Here is a 14,831-nt window from a genome sequence, read left to right as displayed (position 1 = left end):
TAGCAGCCAGTGTATGACAGGGAATGGTCCTGAGGGGACACAGCTGCAAGAAGTCCTTTCAAGAGCACTTGATAACCTGGCCCCCTTCCCTCCCTCCGTTCCTCACTGTTATCCTCCTGCCGCCTCTGTTAGAGCAAGAGGAACCCCAGACGGTGAGTCAGGGGTCCTGCCTTCCACCGCTGACACTGCCTGTGTCCGGCCTCCTCAGCAGGTGGCCCATATGCCTGGTTCCATGTGCATAAAGGATGGAGGAGCAGAAAGTCCCACGGGGAGGGGATGGGATGATTTCACTTCCTCACACTAGGTGTTTTCCCCAGGCCTAATGGTCATTCCCAGCTACAGAAAAATCCTCAGTACACATTTGTCAGCCTCTGTGGTCCTCAGCGTGGGCTGCCCATTAGCAGCACCTGTGCCCAGGTATCTCACTCCCCAGATCCCGGTTTCATTGGTCTAGTTAGGGGCCTGGGTGTCAATAAGATCCAGAAGCTCCACAGATGATTTTAATAGGGCACTTGTCTCTCTCTTCAGGCCATGTGTGTGCACACGTGTCTATGTGTGCATACATATGTGTATGTGCCTGCATGTCGAGAGGTGGGGGTGGGGCCCAGGGAGGGTCTTGGGGACTAGTCTAAGACACAGGAATGCCGACCAGAGCTTCCCCTGATGTCTGCAGATCATGCCATACTCTAGGGCATGGGAGGGGTCTAGGGTTCCCTTGTTTAGGGCCCTCCAATCAAGACCTGACAGGCACCAAGGATAATTTACAGAGAACTGCACCCCAAAATGTGTTTGTTTCCCCCTTTTTCAAGGAAGAGGAGGAGAGAGCCAAGTGTGCACAGAGTTCTACGTTCCTCGGCTTGAATATTCCCTTTGCCCGTCTTTCTTCTGGTGAGTTCTGGGACCTCACAGGAGGGAGATAAAGAAGGATCAGGGTTGTTGTTGTTTTAACTGATGCATAACTGGAGGCATAAGCCAGCAAAGGATGAGAGGCCTAGTGCTCCTGGGTCCCTAAAGAAGGGATGAGAGACTGAGTTCCCTTCTCCCCTCACAGGGTTGTGTCGGCCTTCGCCTCCAAGCATCCTTAGAGCACAGACCCAGAGAGGAGGGTTCTAGTTTTGGTTCTGTCACCAGCAATCTTGGGATCACAAGCAAATCATTTCAGCCACTCTGGGTCTCTATTCCTAAATCTGTACAAAGGAAGTAACACCTATTTTCGCTACCGCACAGTGTTAAGAGACTCAAAGGACAGAACGTATCCAGTAGTGCTCAGAAAAGGAGAAAAGTGATCATTTACCTACTAACTCATTCCTCCTGCTTACCACGTTTCCTCACCTCCCTCCGAGTCTGCTTTAAAATTCTCTACCTTTCAAACGCCCTGGCTGACCAGCCCCCACCCGCATGTTGCCCATTTCCCGCCTCTGCATCTATCCTCAGCTTCTGAGTGCTAGCCTGACACTGACGTTGAGTACACTAAGCTTTGTTTTTAGAAGTTCTGTGCACTCTATCTTTCCATCTGACCATGAGGAAAGGGGCTCGAGTTTCCCTTTCAAGCCAGGCACACCCCCAGACTTGGAGCACCCCCCCACCAGGGGTGGGCCTGGTCCCCTCTTCCCTTGGCAGTCCTCCCGCCCTGCGGGGGCTGTGCGAACACAAGCCACTAGCCCTCCGTGAGAACAGCAGCGAGGGGCAGGCTGGAGGGACTGTGCGCTTAATCAGAACCAGCTTTATGATTGCACGGCTACCCAGGGGATAAAAATAATAGTCACACAAGTCTAAGAGCAGCTTGTATTTTCTATTTTAATCAGTTGGTGATGAAACCAGACTCCATTTCTAGATCGGGGCCCCAGGGCTGGAGTTCGTGGCTGGCCTGGTTGTGCCCCCAAAGACAGATGGGGGAGGAAGATGGCAGTATGGAGAGGTGGGGGGCCTTGACATGGAGTGGAAAATGTGTCCTTATATGGGCAACGGCTCACCCCTTCCACTCCTGGGCTAGCTCCAGACCCAGCCCTCCTTCTGTCTTCCCCAACAGGCTGGTTCCCTGAGATACAAACCCAAGGAAGGGGGCTTCTAGAAGGGGGTCCCAGCTTCCAGGAGCTCCAAGAGGGGGCAGGGCAGAGGGCCTGGCCTCCTCCTCTGCCCGAGGGCAGGCAGCAAGCTGGCATCAACAGAAAAGAGGGTGCTCTAGGCGGGAGACAAGCTCTTCTCTGGCTCTACCGTTTGGGGCCTGTGAGCCCTTGGGCAAGCTCCCTGACCTTTTCTGAGCCTGACCTTCACCAGGAACACAGGAATCACACCCCAACAGAGTGAATGGGCTGGGTTACTTAGTTGTGCCTGGCACGATGCTACGTGCTTTAACCGCTTACTTCAGGTTGAACCACAGCTGTGGCAATACTCAAGTGTCTTTGGCCCACCGGAACAGCAATTTTATTTAGTTCAGTCTAATGCATGTTAGCTGCCAGTGACGACCGGAAGGACAAATGTGAAAGTGGGAGCAAACTTGTTACTATGGAGGACTCAGGCCAATGAAAGAAGGGTGCATCGAAATCTGCTCGGTCAAGATCAGAGGTGCCTGTCACGGCCGCAGGCGGCGCGGTAGTGAGGCTCCACGGCTTGTGTTTAAATGCCCAGCCAGCTAGTCATTAGCTGCGTGGACTTTAGCAGGCCACTCAGTCCCTCACGCCTCGATTCAGGCTTTTCTACTGTTACCCCACAAGCCCCCTTGTCACAGTTACGAATCACCTCTGGGTTGCCAAACCCAATGGCCAGTGCTCAGACTCACCTTACTCTCCTTGGCAGCCACATCTGATGCACTGATTCCATCATTGCTTTCTTATTGAAGTGGCCACCGTTTGGCTTCGGGGACACCTCTTTCTCCGGGATTTCTTCCTATCCCACCATGCCTATTCCTTCTTGGTCTCCTCAGCGGACCTCTGTCCTGCCCTCCTTCTCTTCCTGCCCCCTCCATCCACATCCACCCTAGGGACCTCGTTCAATCCCAGGACACTCAGTGGCCTCTTGTGTGGACGGCTCCCCATATCCTGCCTCCAACCCCGACCTCCTGACCCAACTCCAGGTTCATCTAAATGCCTGCCTAGGGGCACCTGGGTGGCTCAGTGGGTTAAGCCTCTGCCTTCGGCTCAGGTCATGATCTCAGCGTCCTGGGATCGAGCCCCACATCGGGCTCTCTGCTCTGCGGGGAGCCTGCTTCTCCCTCTCTCTCTGCCTGCTGCTCTGCCTACTTGTGATTCTCTCTCTCTCTCTCTCTCTGTTAAATAAATAAAATAAAATCTTTTTAAAATAAATAAATAAATAAATAAATAAATAAATGCCTGCCTATGTGACATGCCCACCTGGACATCTGAGAGACATCTTAAACTTCACAGGGGCAAAATTCTTCATTGCCCTGCCCCTTATGCGCCCATCCAGAAAGTAGTACCAGTGTTATCTGTGCTCCCGCATGAAAACCAAGTCACCTCTCACTTCCCTTTTCTCTCTCCACTTCCAATTCATGAGCAAATCCTATCAGCTCTTACCTTGAGAATAGATTCTGAATCTGATCACTTCCCACCTCCTGCATGGAGTCTAAGCCTACATCAACTCCTGCCTGGGCCATCCCAGCAACCACCCAGCTGGTCTCCCTGGTCTCCCTCTTACCCATCCTGGATCTGGTCACCGTGGTCACCTCTGGTCACAATGTCCAGAGCTGGCCCACCACACTCAGAATAACATCCGGTCTCCTGTCACAACCCAAGGCCTTGCAGATCTCACTGCTGCTCCCCCCAACCTCACTTCCCACCTCTCAGCCACCGCTCAAGTCTTAGCCCCCCAGCCCTTCTTGCTTCTGGGAATGCGTCAGGCATAGTTTCCACTCAGAGCTTCTCTCTCACCCTTCCCTCTTCCTTCCAGACTCCTTCTGTCTTCAGACCTCTGTTCCACCGTCACTTCTTCAGAGAGGCCTCCCAACCACCCTCTCCAACAGTAACATTCCCGTCCCCACACCCTACTTAGCTTCCTTCGTAGCACCTACTACTGCCTGAGATTAGATAGACCTGTTCATCTGTATTACTGTTTCCCCCTTACTGAATGTAAAGTCCCTGAAAATAGGAATCTCCTTTTTGTTCTCTGCTTTTAACCTAGCCCCTAAAGCAGTGCCTGGCACTGAGATGAATGATGGCAGGGATGGGCCCACTGGAACGTCACCTCCTCCCACACATACACACAGCCCTCCCTGGTCACAAAGCCCTCAGTCACAACGGTAGCCGAGGCCAGTTGCCCTCAGCCAGGGTGATTGGGGAAGGACAGCCTAAACTGCCCTGTCCTGGGATTTTGGCCTACGAAGAGTTTTGTTTCCCCACCTCTCACCTGGGTCTGAGAGGGAATGGGCCACTCAAGCCAGGTTCTGTGTGTGGGGATAGGACTGGGGACAGAGAGACAACCAGGCGAGCAGCCCCTCCTGTCGGCCAAGGGCAGGCTGCAAGGAAGGATGGAGGGACTTCCCAGCGGGAAGGGCTGTGACTAAGGGAGACCCACATGTCTCAGAGCGCGTACACTGACATGTTATTCACTAGACAGCGAGGCCATGCCAGGCGGTGGAAAGGGTAGGCTCCAGACCCAGACACACCCAGGTGTGAGTCCTGCCGAGGTAACTTATGTTCTAACTCCCTGCACACAATGGCTCCAAGCACACAGGCTTTGGGATCAGAGACACTCAGAGTCGTCCCCCCACCTCCCGCCCTGTGAAAGTCAGTACAACCTGGGAAAGTTGCCAGCCCTCGCCGAGCCTCAGTTTTCCCACTGAGGGATACCCTGCCCAACTGTTGTATAACTCCAAACGCACGAGGGTCTCTGGCCATGGCACACTTGGAAGGTGAGCTCTTGGGTCAGTTTTCTGGCAAATCCTTCCCCACTCCGGGCTCAGGTGGTTTTTGGGTGTATGTTGACACTTGCCTCCTGCTATACTTGGAAGGAGCACGGGTGGGACCAGAATTCAGATAGAGCAAAAGAACACCCTTTCCCTTGGGTAAAAGACCCCCACAACACCATGAAGAAAGCCGGACATGATGAATTATAAAAGCTACCGCCCTCTGTCTTTACTATCAGTGGGAAAAACAGGAGTACGGCTAATACTTCGGCTAATGAACCAAAGTCCTCTTTATGAGGCCCTGAAATGTATCATTGCATTGGCTGCAGGTGGATAGTCTTAATGGTGTTTGGCGCTGGCTGTGTGAGTGATAGCTCGTGACCATCAGGGGGCAGGGCCGGCGTGACGTCAGCATGAGCTACAGCCCCCTCCTCCAGTTGAGAGGGACCCAGTCCTATCCAGAGGCTGAGCAGGCAGCTGGAGTTGGAGAGAGACAGGGAAGACCCCACAGCATGAACGAACTTGCAAATTCAGTTACTCCCTAGGGCAAAGGGTTCTTCCATGTACTTTAATGTATGACTTCTTTCGAGAATTTGATTAAAAACTATTGGCTCTCTCTTCAGAAAAATGCTCTAATCTACAAATGCACAAAATTCTGTATATCATTTCAAAGGGTGCATGGACCGCCCCCACCCCCGGCCGGGATCTTTAAGTGAGGTACAATGGCCTTGCGGAGCAGGGAGAGCTAGAAGGATCAGGGGATGGAAGAAGGACTCCTCAGCCTGGCTGAGGAGAGCCCGGGAGGGAAAAATGTGCTGCAAGGTAACAGGGAAACTATAGTCCTTTGTCTAGAGGTGGCTCGTGAGGGAGAACTAAAGCTGGATAGGGTAAGAAGGCCACCCACATGTGGGGCACTAATACATCTCCTAGTCCAACAACAGGGAAAAGAGTGGGTGTGAAGGGGGCTGCCCCTTTTCTCCTTGAAAAACAAAAACCAATTAACTGAGAGTCAGTCCTGTTATCTCAGCTGGTCTCCCTCCATTCCCTTTGCTGGCTCTTCTCTTAAGACCCAGCCCCTAGTCCGCAGCCCTAGGCCAAACTAGAGATAAATAACGGTGATCAAGATTAGGGAGAGTACAAGGGAATCTGGTAGAAGGAGACCAGCCTAGGGGCAAGAAAAGTCCCATAAGTTGCAGAATGAATTCCCCAAACCTTATTAAAAAAAAAAAAAATCCCCAGATGTATTCTACAGGGAAAAAGAAAATTTTATTTTGAAAACAAAGTTTGCTTTTAAAAAATAAAACGTTAGCTGTTTCTCAAAAAGGTGCTGACATTTCGCAGATAAGGAGAATGAATTACTATCCTTCCTTTAGCTAGCCATGTAAATAGGGCCCGAAGAGTCCAGGGATTCCAAAAGCAGATACCCTCGGGAGCAGGCTGGGCTTCCTTCTAGATTGGTCGGATGCAGCAAGGGTCCCAAGTGCAGCCTGGTAGAAACAGGCTTTGGGGGTCACGTTCCCAGAAACACTTGTTTTTTTTTTTAAACTGTGGCACCTGTCTTAAAAGAAGCAGGAATCTGACCTGGGAGGGTGACAGCCAGGGCACACACGGGAGTATTGGACAGCAGCAGCCCCTACCTAAAGCCACGAAACACAGGTTTCGAGCCCCACTCTGAACAGACCATACGTGGATTTACCAAATCTGCTCCGGAGACTCAGAGCCCTGGTGACAAACCTGACACAGAACTCCAGGGAGACCCACACAATCCTCTACCATCTCAGCTTTGCTGCTGGCTACTGACTACTGAATTTGTTTTACCACTGTATTTTTTTTTCAATGTCTCTTTTCAAGGCTCTTTTTTCTTAAAAAAACAAAAAAACACAGATTCTTCTTCTTTTCTCCCATTCCTAATCGATCACAAATCTTGATTTTCATGGCCAGGAAATCTGATTCTAAAGCTGAGAACAGGGACTCAGGGTCCATATCTTGGGGAATGGCAGGGAAACAGGATGGGACTTCATAGCCCAAGTGATTATATTCCGGAGTCGGAAGAATAACAAAGCCTTTGAGTTGCCTTATTTGGACGCTCGTTTTTCACGTGTCACTCATAGTTACTAACCAGGCATTTCAAGGGCAAGAAATTATTTCCCCCACGCTATCTTTTTCAACAGTTCCAGGCAAGTAATGAGATAATAAGGAAGGGATCAGAAGGCCCAAGATGGGGTTCTGGCCCTGGCTGGACCTCTGCTGGACCAGGGAACTTGGAGCAGGATGCTTTCCTTCTCCACGGCCTTGGTCTCCTACACTTTAAAGTGAGGGCGGTAGCCTCGATCATCGCAAGGCTGGTTCCACTTCTGAGGCTCAACTGCTCAACTCCAGACCCAGGAGAGAAAGAAGAGTCATGAACACAGTCTGGCCTCAGCCTTTCCTCACTCAGAAACTCCACTCAGACCTGGGAGCCCTTGGCCCCCACGTGTCTCCTCTTCTCCCTCTGCTGAATTAGGGCGACTTTTTCTCCTCACAGAGGTGGGCCTGCCCCCTCTACCCCAGAGACGCGGCCTCAACTCACCTCCTCGAGGAAGTATCCCCACATGGACCTCCCGCCACTCCGTCCTCACCGTAGGGCTGACCTGCCGGCACGGACACTGGCTTGTTGCCGCTTGTGAAATACTATGTAGTCATTTTCCTGTGGGTGTGTCTTTTCTCCTCCTGCCCTGTGCCTGGCTTCCTACTCAGCAAGGCTCTACGTGTGGGGGTCAGGACTGGGGACGGGGTAGGGGGGACAAGCAGGTGGGTAGCCCCTCCTGTCGGGCAAGGGCAGGCTGCAAGTTCACACAGGGCCATCAAGTGGTGCTCCCCATTCTCCTTTCTGTCTCACTGTTTGCAAGTGATGGCTTGACCCCACAAAGCGAATGCCTCCAGGAGGGACTGCAGTCCTGGAGGCAGTTCTGTGAAGGCATGGCTGTCAAGGGAAGGGCTGAGGAGTGGGACTCTGTGTGTGGCAGTGAGGGGTGGGTGTGACCTACCGTCCACGGTGACTTGGCAGGAGCACTCAGCCTGGCCGGCGCCATTCTTGGCTATGCACTTGTATAAGCCTCTGTCCTCGGGTAGTGCCTTCTCGATGGAGACAGAGCACAGTGAGCCTAGGAAGGAAGAGGGAGAACGGTTGATGGGAGCAGGTACAAGCCCGATACTGGCACCTGGAATGTGGCGGGGGAGGGCTATTCACACGGACAACCTCTAGAAGCCCAGAAGTCAGGGGTCCTGTGGGAACCAACCCTCTCTCCCTCCCAAAGGTAGGGTACTTTTTGCTGATAACCCAGGTCCAATATATTCCTGCCCGGGACCCTCTTCCTGCCTCCCAGAGAGCTCTCTTAGGGAGACATCATGGAAAGGTGCCGAAGAAGAGGGTGGGATCGTGTCTGCCTTGGGAGAGCCTCCCACGCAGTGGAAGGAGCAGATGGACCATGAGCCTCAGACTGCGATGCCACCAAGAGAGACGAGCGGTCGCCAGGCACAAGTTTACGGACCTGTGTCAGGAAGAGTGGCAGGCACAAAGGCGACACCCAGTTACAGCAGTTATTCTGGGAACGCATCTTAGAGACACGAGTTCTGAACAAAGAGGTGGGTGAGGGAAGGCAGGAGTCCCTGTCCAGCAAGGGTACTGACCTGGGGTGGGGGGGGGGGTCTGCTGGGAGGAGAGGGTATCTATAGCCTGGCGTCCTGGGGCTGGCTTCTCAGGAATGGTATGTGAGCTGAGAAGCATGGCCAACCAGGGGCACTGGTCTGAGAGAGCGGCACTCTGGGGTGGCCTCCCTTTAGGACACCATCTTTCGGTTGCCTCAGAGAGTGGTAGCGAAGCCTTTCTTCCCTCACGGGTCTCCCCACACCCAGCTTCTGTCCTGGTTGAGGGGAAGGACGAGTCAGGCTGGGCAGGCACAGGAAGCGGGGGTCTGGCTACTTCTGTGGGATACCCCCTGGGGGGATTTCCCTCACGGTGCAGGAAAGTCCAGCTGAGGGCCAGGACCGCTGGGCCAGCCAGGAGGGCAGTGGCACCCTAGCTCCTGCCTTCAGACACACAAACAAGCCAACAGCAGGGCGCTCTGCCCAAAGCTGCCCCTGTTGTCAGGGCAGCAGTCATCACACAAGGAAGAGGACAGAACCAGGGCCACGTGCAGCCTGCTGCCTGGAGCTACTGGCTTCGGCCACCTCACTCTCCCCATCTCCTACTCCCCCAGCCAATGGCTTGGCACAAACTCTAGGCCTTGGGTGGGCTGAGCGGTGTGAATCCCAGGTGTATATGCGGGGCAGCACGGCCAGAAGGGAGGCCAAGAGGCACCGATCTCAAAAAGTACCCTCACCCCCATTAGGCAGATCCCCGGACTTGACCAACAGATACAAGGATACTCAGAGAACCTCACTAAGGCCAGAAGGGAAAGCAGAGGCATACTAGTTCCCTTTGCTTCTTGGCACTTGGGTAGTATCCTCAACAGGGAAATGTCCTACCAACCACCTCCCTCCTACTTACACAGAGCCCATTTCTCAGGAAAGGCCTCCCTACGTTCTCCCACTCAGGGGGGCATCGAGTCTCGATCTCTGCTCACTGCCCTTAGGAGACAGACTTTGCCGATGCTGAACCAGAAAAGACTCAGTCTGGATTTTTAGGAAATCCATCATGGGAGTGAGACTGTGAAGCACAGGAATCTGGGTTGGAGGGAACTGTCCTCTCTAGAGAGAAGCTTCTACTCATCTGGGAGGGCAGGAGGATGCTAAGATGACCTCTGGTCCCCGAATTTGAGGCTTAGAGGAAACGTACCCCCTCTTGTCACCGCCCTTCAGTCTGAGGCTAAGGCTCTGTGAGCAGACACTCCACTCCTGGTGAATATTCTGCTTGAATCCCTGCCGGTTCTTCAGTTTCAGCCCCCGCCCCCCAACCCACCCCAGCCCCGGCTTCAGCCTTAAGCCCAAATGGCACCAACTGCAGAGACAATGGTGAGCCCACCAGGAGTGGGGCATTTAGACCACAGCTCTCAGCCTCTCAGCTAGGAACGCAGCAGAGCCAGGAGCTCTTCCCGCTGCCCAAAGCTGGGACCCCTGGCCACGTGCGTGGGCTGGGGGAGGGGCCCCCGGGCAGGCTAGCCCAGATTGAAAAATCTGGTATTTCCTGTGGGACAGCTTATTCCTGACCTCCAGGAAAAAAACCCTTTCCCAGAGTTGTTGTTTTTTTTTTCCTTTTTCTTTTTAGAGAAGTCTCAGCCTGGTGGGGAATTTTGAGAGGGAGGTGAGGGGGATGGGAGCAGGCAGCATAGAATCAGAGATCCAATAAGTGGCTCAGCTTGAACTGTCCCTGGGAGAGCCTCTTGGGGGCACAGGGTCTGAAGATCTCCCATCTTGCTCCAAGTGTGTGGGAAGAGGGGTGGGTGGGAGGGGGCAGGGGGGTGAAGGTGGCTCAAAGTCCTGAAGGTTATGCTCTGAGGAGGCCCTCAGTGAGCAGTGCCTCCCCAACCTGGTCCCCTAAGAGGCCTGGACAGCACAACTCAGCTCCAGGTCACCTCCTCAGGGTTGGTGCCTTCCCTGTCACCCATAAGCATCCCCAGCCACAGATGGCCCTCTTCGGTGCCCTGAGTTTCCCTTTATCCAAACATGTCTCCCAAGGCCATTGCTGAAATGCATGTCTGTCTCCCCCACTAGTTCTCAGAGGGCAGTGACTGTGTCTATTATGAATGTTTTTCCTGAGCCTGGAATGTAGTCACAGTAAAAAAAAGAAAAAAATCTGCCATTCTGAGAACAACCAGGGCACATTTTTTATAGCAGGTGATCTGGGAAGATCTATGCAAGAGAAAGTCAGGAACATTTAGTCACATATAACCTACCATTGAAAAAGACCATATAGGGTTTTTTTTTTTTTTTCTTTTGAGAGAGAGAGAGAGAGTGTGAGAGGACAAGCTAGGGAGAGGAGCAGAGGGAGAGGGAGAAGCAGACTCCCCAGTAAGCAGGGAGCCTGATCCCAGGACCCTGAGATCATGACCTGAGCCAAAGGTTTAACCAACTGAGCCCCCCAGGAGCCCTGACCATAGAGTTTCTGAAAGGAAACAATTCCGACCTCAGAGTTCTTCAAGAGGATTATGCATACACAATACTGCCTTGCACATAGTAGGGGTTGCATAAATCCTAGTGTTCTACAGAATGAACTTCCATAGGTTTTTAAAAAGTCTTTGCCAGATCCCACACTAAAGTGATTAAAAATGAATCATCTGTTGACAACAGCAACAAGTGAATTCTCATTAGAGTGGGAGTGATGTTTGCCAGCGAGAGAAGCCTGGCCTGGGGACAGGAAATAGGGCATAAAGATGAAACTGCTTCTCAGGAGCAGCACAGAGTTCCCCTTGGCTCACTGGCCATCCCTCCCACTCTTCAGTCAAGGCCAAGGCCAAAGCCTGAGGAGCTCGGATGCAGGGCCCAGAAGGGCTTGGTACAGTCCCCACGCAGGCCCAAAGGGCAGGCCAAGCCACTGTAAGTGGACACCATATACCCTGCAGCTCTGGGAATGCAGAGAGGGAAGGGTATCTCCATGTGCCCCCCGCGCCCCTGCAAATTAGCAGTCCATTCCAGCCAACTCCTGTCACACCTCTTCTGCTCTCCTTGATGCTAAATGGGGTGGACATGACCATGTTTTGGGGGGCCTGCAGGCTATGAGCCCTATCCAAGCTACAGGGTTCCGAGAAGCCTCGTGAACCTGTAAACAGCGTCCACCAGCAGGAGGTATGTGGCTGTACATGCGATGGGTGGGGGAGGGAAGTGCAGGAGTCTCTCATGGCCAAAGGCTGGTGACAACAGTCTGGCAAGGAGACCGGAAGTCAAGTTTGTTCTTAGACCAGCTAACAGCACAGGGCAGTGCACTGAAGCAAGAAGGATTCCCAACCGAGGGGTGGGGGTTGGTGGAGAGGGTGCCGAGAGCGGTGTGAGGACGGGGAGACCCCCTTAGCTATCTCCTCCACCTTCCCCTCCAGACCACCTCAAACCACCAGCTGACTGCCACTGATACCCCTAGAAGCATGACCCCAGTCACCCAGACACCGGCACGCAGGGGTCTTCCGCTCCTTTCTCTTCTTTATCCGCTCCCTGCTCCCAAGCCAGGCAACAAGTTCTCCTAACTCTGTCCTTGCTTCTTGAACTGGTTGTTTCCTATCTGTGCCATGGCTACCTTCTTAGTCCAGTCCCCTTTACTCCCCCACCTCTTCAATAGGCTCTTTGCTTGTCTTTGGGCACGGGGTCAATCAAAACCCCTAACCCCCCGGCTTTACGTGCACTGCTCCTCATTCCAAGCTTTTACATGGCTGCCTAGTGTCTCCAGAATCGAGCTCCTTAGAGTGACCTGGGATGCTGTGGGCCCTGTCTTCTTCTCCAGCCCTCCTGTTGCTGTGAGCAGGCCCACCTCTGCTGCTGCTGGAGCCCCTGCCTGGGAAGCCCATAGGTCTCCTGGAGTCCCGGCCCAGCTCATTCAGCACCAGCCTTTCCCCAGCACTCAGCTCCCTCTTCTTCTACACCTCCCAGCTCACCTTCGGCACTTGGCTGGAATAGGTTTATCACTGGGAGTGTGTGTCCCCTCTTTCCAGATCTGTGGAGAGCATATCTACTCACACCTCTCCGCGTGCCCGGCTCCCTGCAGGGGGCCTGCTGAAGAGGTCACTGATAAGGCTTCCAGATGGGCTTTCTCCCTGGGGTCCGGGTCTAACCCAGGCTCTTGAAGACTTGGAGCGTGAGGCTCCGGAGAAGGGACGGACAGAAAACGGGGCTGGTATTTTCAGACAAGGTACTCTCCCTACTGTGGCAAGGCGGGCCGGTCCCTGTCAAGGCCTGCGTCCTCCACTACAGTGAAAATACCAGAAACTTGGCAGGCCCAGAGGGTCCCACCACTCTCCCAGCCTCTTCACAATACCGGCAGGGTTGAGAAGCTGACAGCCATGAGTAGTTTCCCCGGCTGGACAACGCTGCCAGTGAGCGGGTCCTGAAAGCTCTCTCAGCCGCACCAGTGTGCGGACATCTGACAAAAAGGGGCTAAGAGGTAATAGAGCTTAGTGGTCTGGACATCAGAACTCAACTGCCTACGCTCAGATACCAGGTCTGTGACACCTAGCTGAGCAGCCTTGGGCAATATAGTGCACTTCTCTGTGAAATGGGCGGGATGATATGAGTGAGAAGTGTCAGAGCCTCAGACGGTGTCTGGCGCACAGTGTTCAATTCACGCCAGCTATTCTTGGTTTTCAAAGGAGAATTACAAATATTTAGAATATTTTTTAGGAACTGAATTCGGGGCTGTCTCTCTGCTCCTAGTCCTTCCCACATCCTCTCCTTGTGCTGGCCTTCTTTTAATCATGTCTTCTTCCTCTGATTTGGACCTAAACTGCCCCTTTGAGCTGGTTTCTGTGGGAGGCGATACTGGAATAGCCCTTGAATGCTCAGTGGCAGCAGATGCCACAGACTCAAGGCCATGCTCAGGCGTGTGTTGGAAACCAGGGCTGAGGTCTGCTCCCACTGCTCAGCCGAGAGGATGGTTTATGAGCAGCTACGAGTGCATCTACAGGCCCCACACAGGTCTCATGGCAGCTGCATGGCTCTGGGCACTGTCCTCAGCTGTCCCAACATCAGTTTCCCCGAAGAGGGTGTAAGCACAGTCCTCCCTCCCACTGTGCATACGTCCCAGGGATGGGCACCTGCCTACCATTCATCCTACCTGGAGAGCACCATGGGGTAACCTGGGAGACGCTCCCAGTCAAAGTCTCAGACTGGTTCTATCAAAGGCTTTCCAACTGCGAGGAGCCTACAGGGGTGACAGGGAAAGTGCGCCATCCACGGGCCCGGACAGCTCACCCCACTGTAGCAATCCCCCATGCCCACCTGTGTGTGGACCACAGGGAGGCTGAGCTAATAGAGGCAGGGGGGAGCATGGTATGCCTTCTGGAGGACCCTACCAATCTGGAGATATAGCCACACGAGAAAAGTTCTCCTATAAGCACAATAGCAGAAAATAAAGCCTCTTCTCTCTCCTGGTCAATTTCCCCTGGATCTTCTAGCGCTTAGATTCAAATGCTAAGCTCTTCCTGATTTGCTGTCTGAGTTGCAGAATGAAGACAGAAATTTCATCGTGGGCTGAGAGGGACAGTGCTCTCTTCAAATGCTTCCTTTGGGTTTCAGGAGGAAGGAAGGAAGCCTGATGAAGGAGGGGAGGTGGGGGGTGCAGTCAGCAGACAGAAAGGGGAGCAGCATAGTGTGGGGAGTTTCTGACAGCTCAGCTGATCCCGACTGCACAGGACCTGTCCACTTGGGCCTCTTCTTGCCTGCCGCCCTCTACCCCTTAAGGGTTAAATGCCACCTCCTGGGGAACTTTGTACCCTGCCCTGTCCAGAGCCACCAGTGACAGCCCCTAGCTCAGGCCAGGCTCTGTTCCAGAGCTGGCCACCAGAGTGGGGTGTGGGAAGCCTGCCGGACAGGGAGCTCCCATACAGGCTTGGGATGCTTGGTTGAAACATTTCAAACCAAATTGAAGGTCCAGGGAAAATGCCCCTCTTATCCCCATCTCTTCTCTAGGTATAAACTAGCCCATCTGAGAACTCCAGACCCCAAAAGGCCCCAGATGTCAGCATTTAGTGGCCCCCCCTTCTCCCCACAACCCAAGAATGTGAAATACCAGCAAACAAAAGTCTCATCCAAATTAGGAAGCAAGTGGCTCTGTTCGCCCAGGAGAGTGTGCCGTAGGGGCTGTTTGGGGTTTCGGCTTTCCCCCACAGATCCTTTCAAACCCACAATGTTATCAAGACTTAAGTTGTTGTTGACCCCAAATCACAATCCTGTGCCATCCTGTCACTGTACACCTTCTCCAAACTTAAAATCCCGCTGCAAAAGCAGCTCTCAGCTCTGAGCCCTGGGTGGGCTCCAGCCCCCCGGCCCCCTTGTGCCTGCAAACAGAGCC

At 53.4% G+C, this 14,831-nt stretch overlaps 1 protein-coding gene across 2 annotated transcripts in view; it reads right to left on the bottom strand.

Annotated features, from left to right (window-relative positions):
* Positions 1 to 14,831, bottom strand: part of MYLK (myosin light chain kinase) — a 178,656-nt gene that overhangs the window by 65,997 nt on the left and 97,828 nt on the right. For both annotated transcript variants that reach the window (XM_080799769.1, XM_080799770.1), the window contains one exon: positions 7,888 to 8,004. In XM_080799769.1, coding sequence (XP_080655895.1) covers positions 7,888 to 8,004 — 117 coding nt within the window. The remainder of the gene's footprint in view (positions 1 to 7,887; positions 8,005 to 14,831) is intronic.

Source organism: Martes martes (genome assembly GCF_963455335.1).
Source record: "Martes martes genome assembly, chromosome: 1".
Taxonomy (NCBI): domain Eukaryota; kingdom Metazoa; phylum Chordata; class Mammalia; order Carnivora; family Mustelidae; genus Martes; species Martes martes.
The sequence above is the reverse complement of the archived record's forward strand: the minus strand, read 5'-3'. Positions and strand labels throughout refer to the sequence as shown.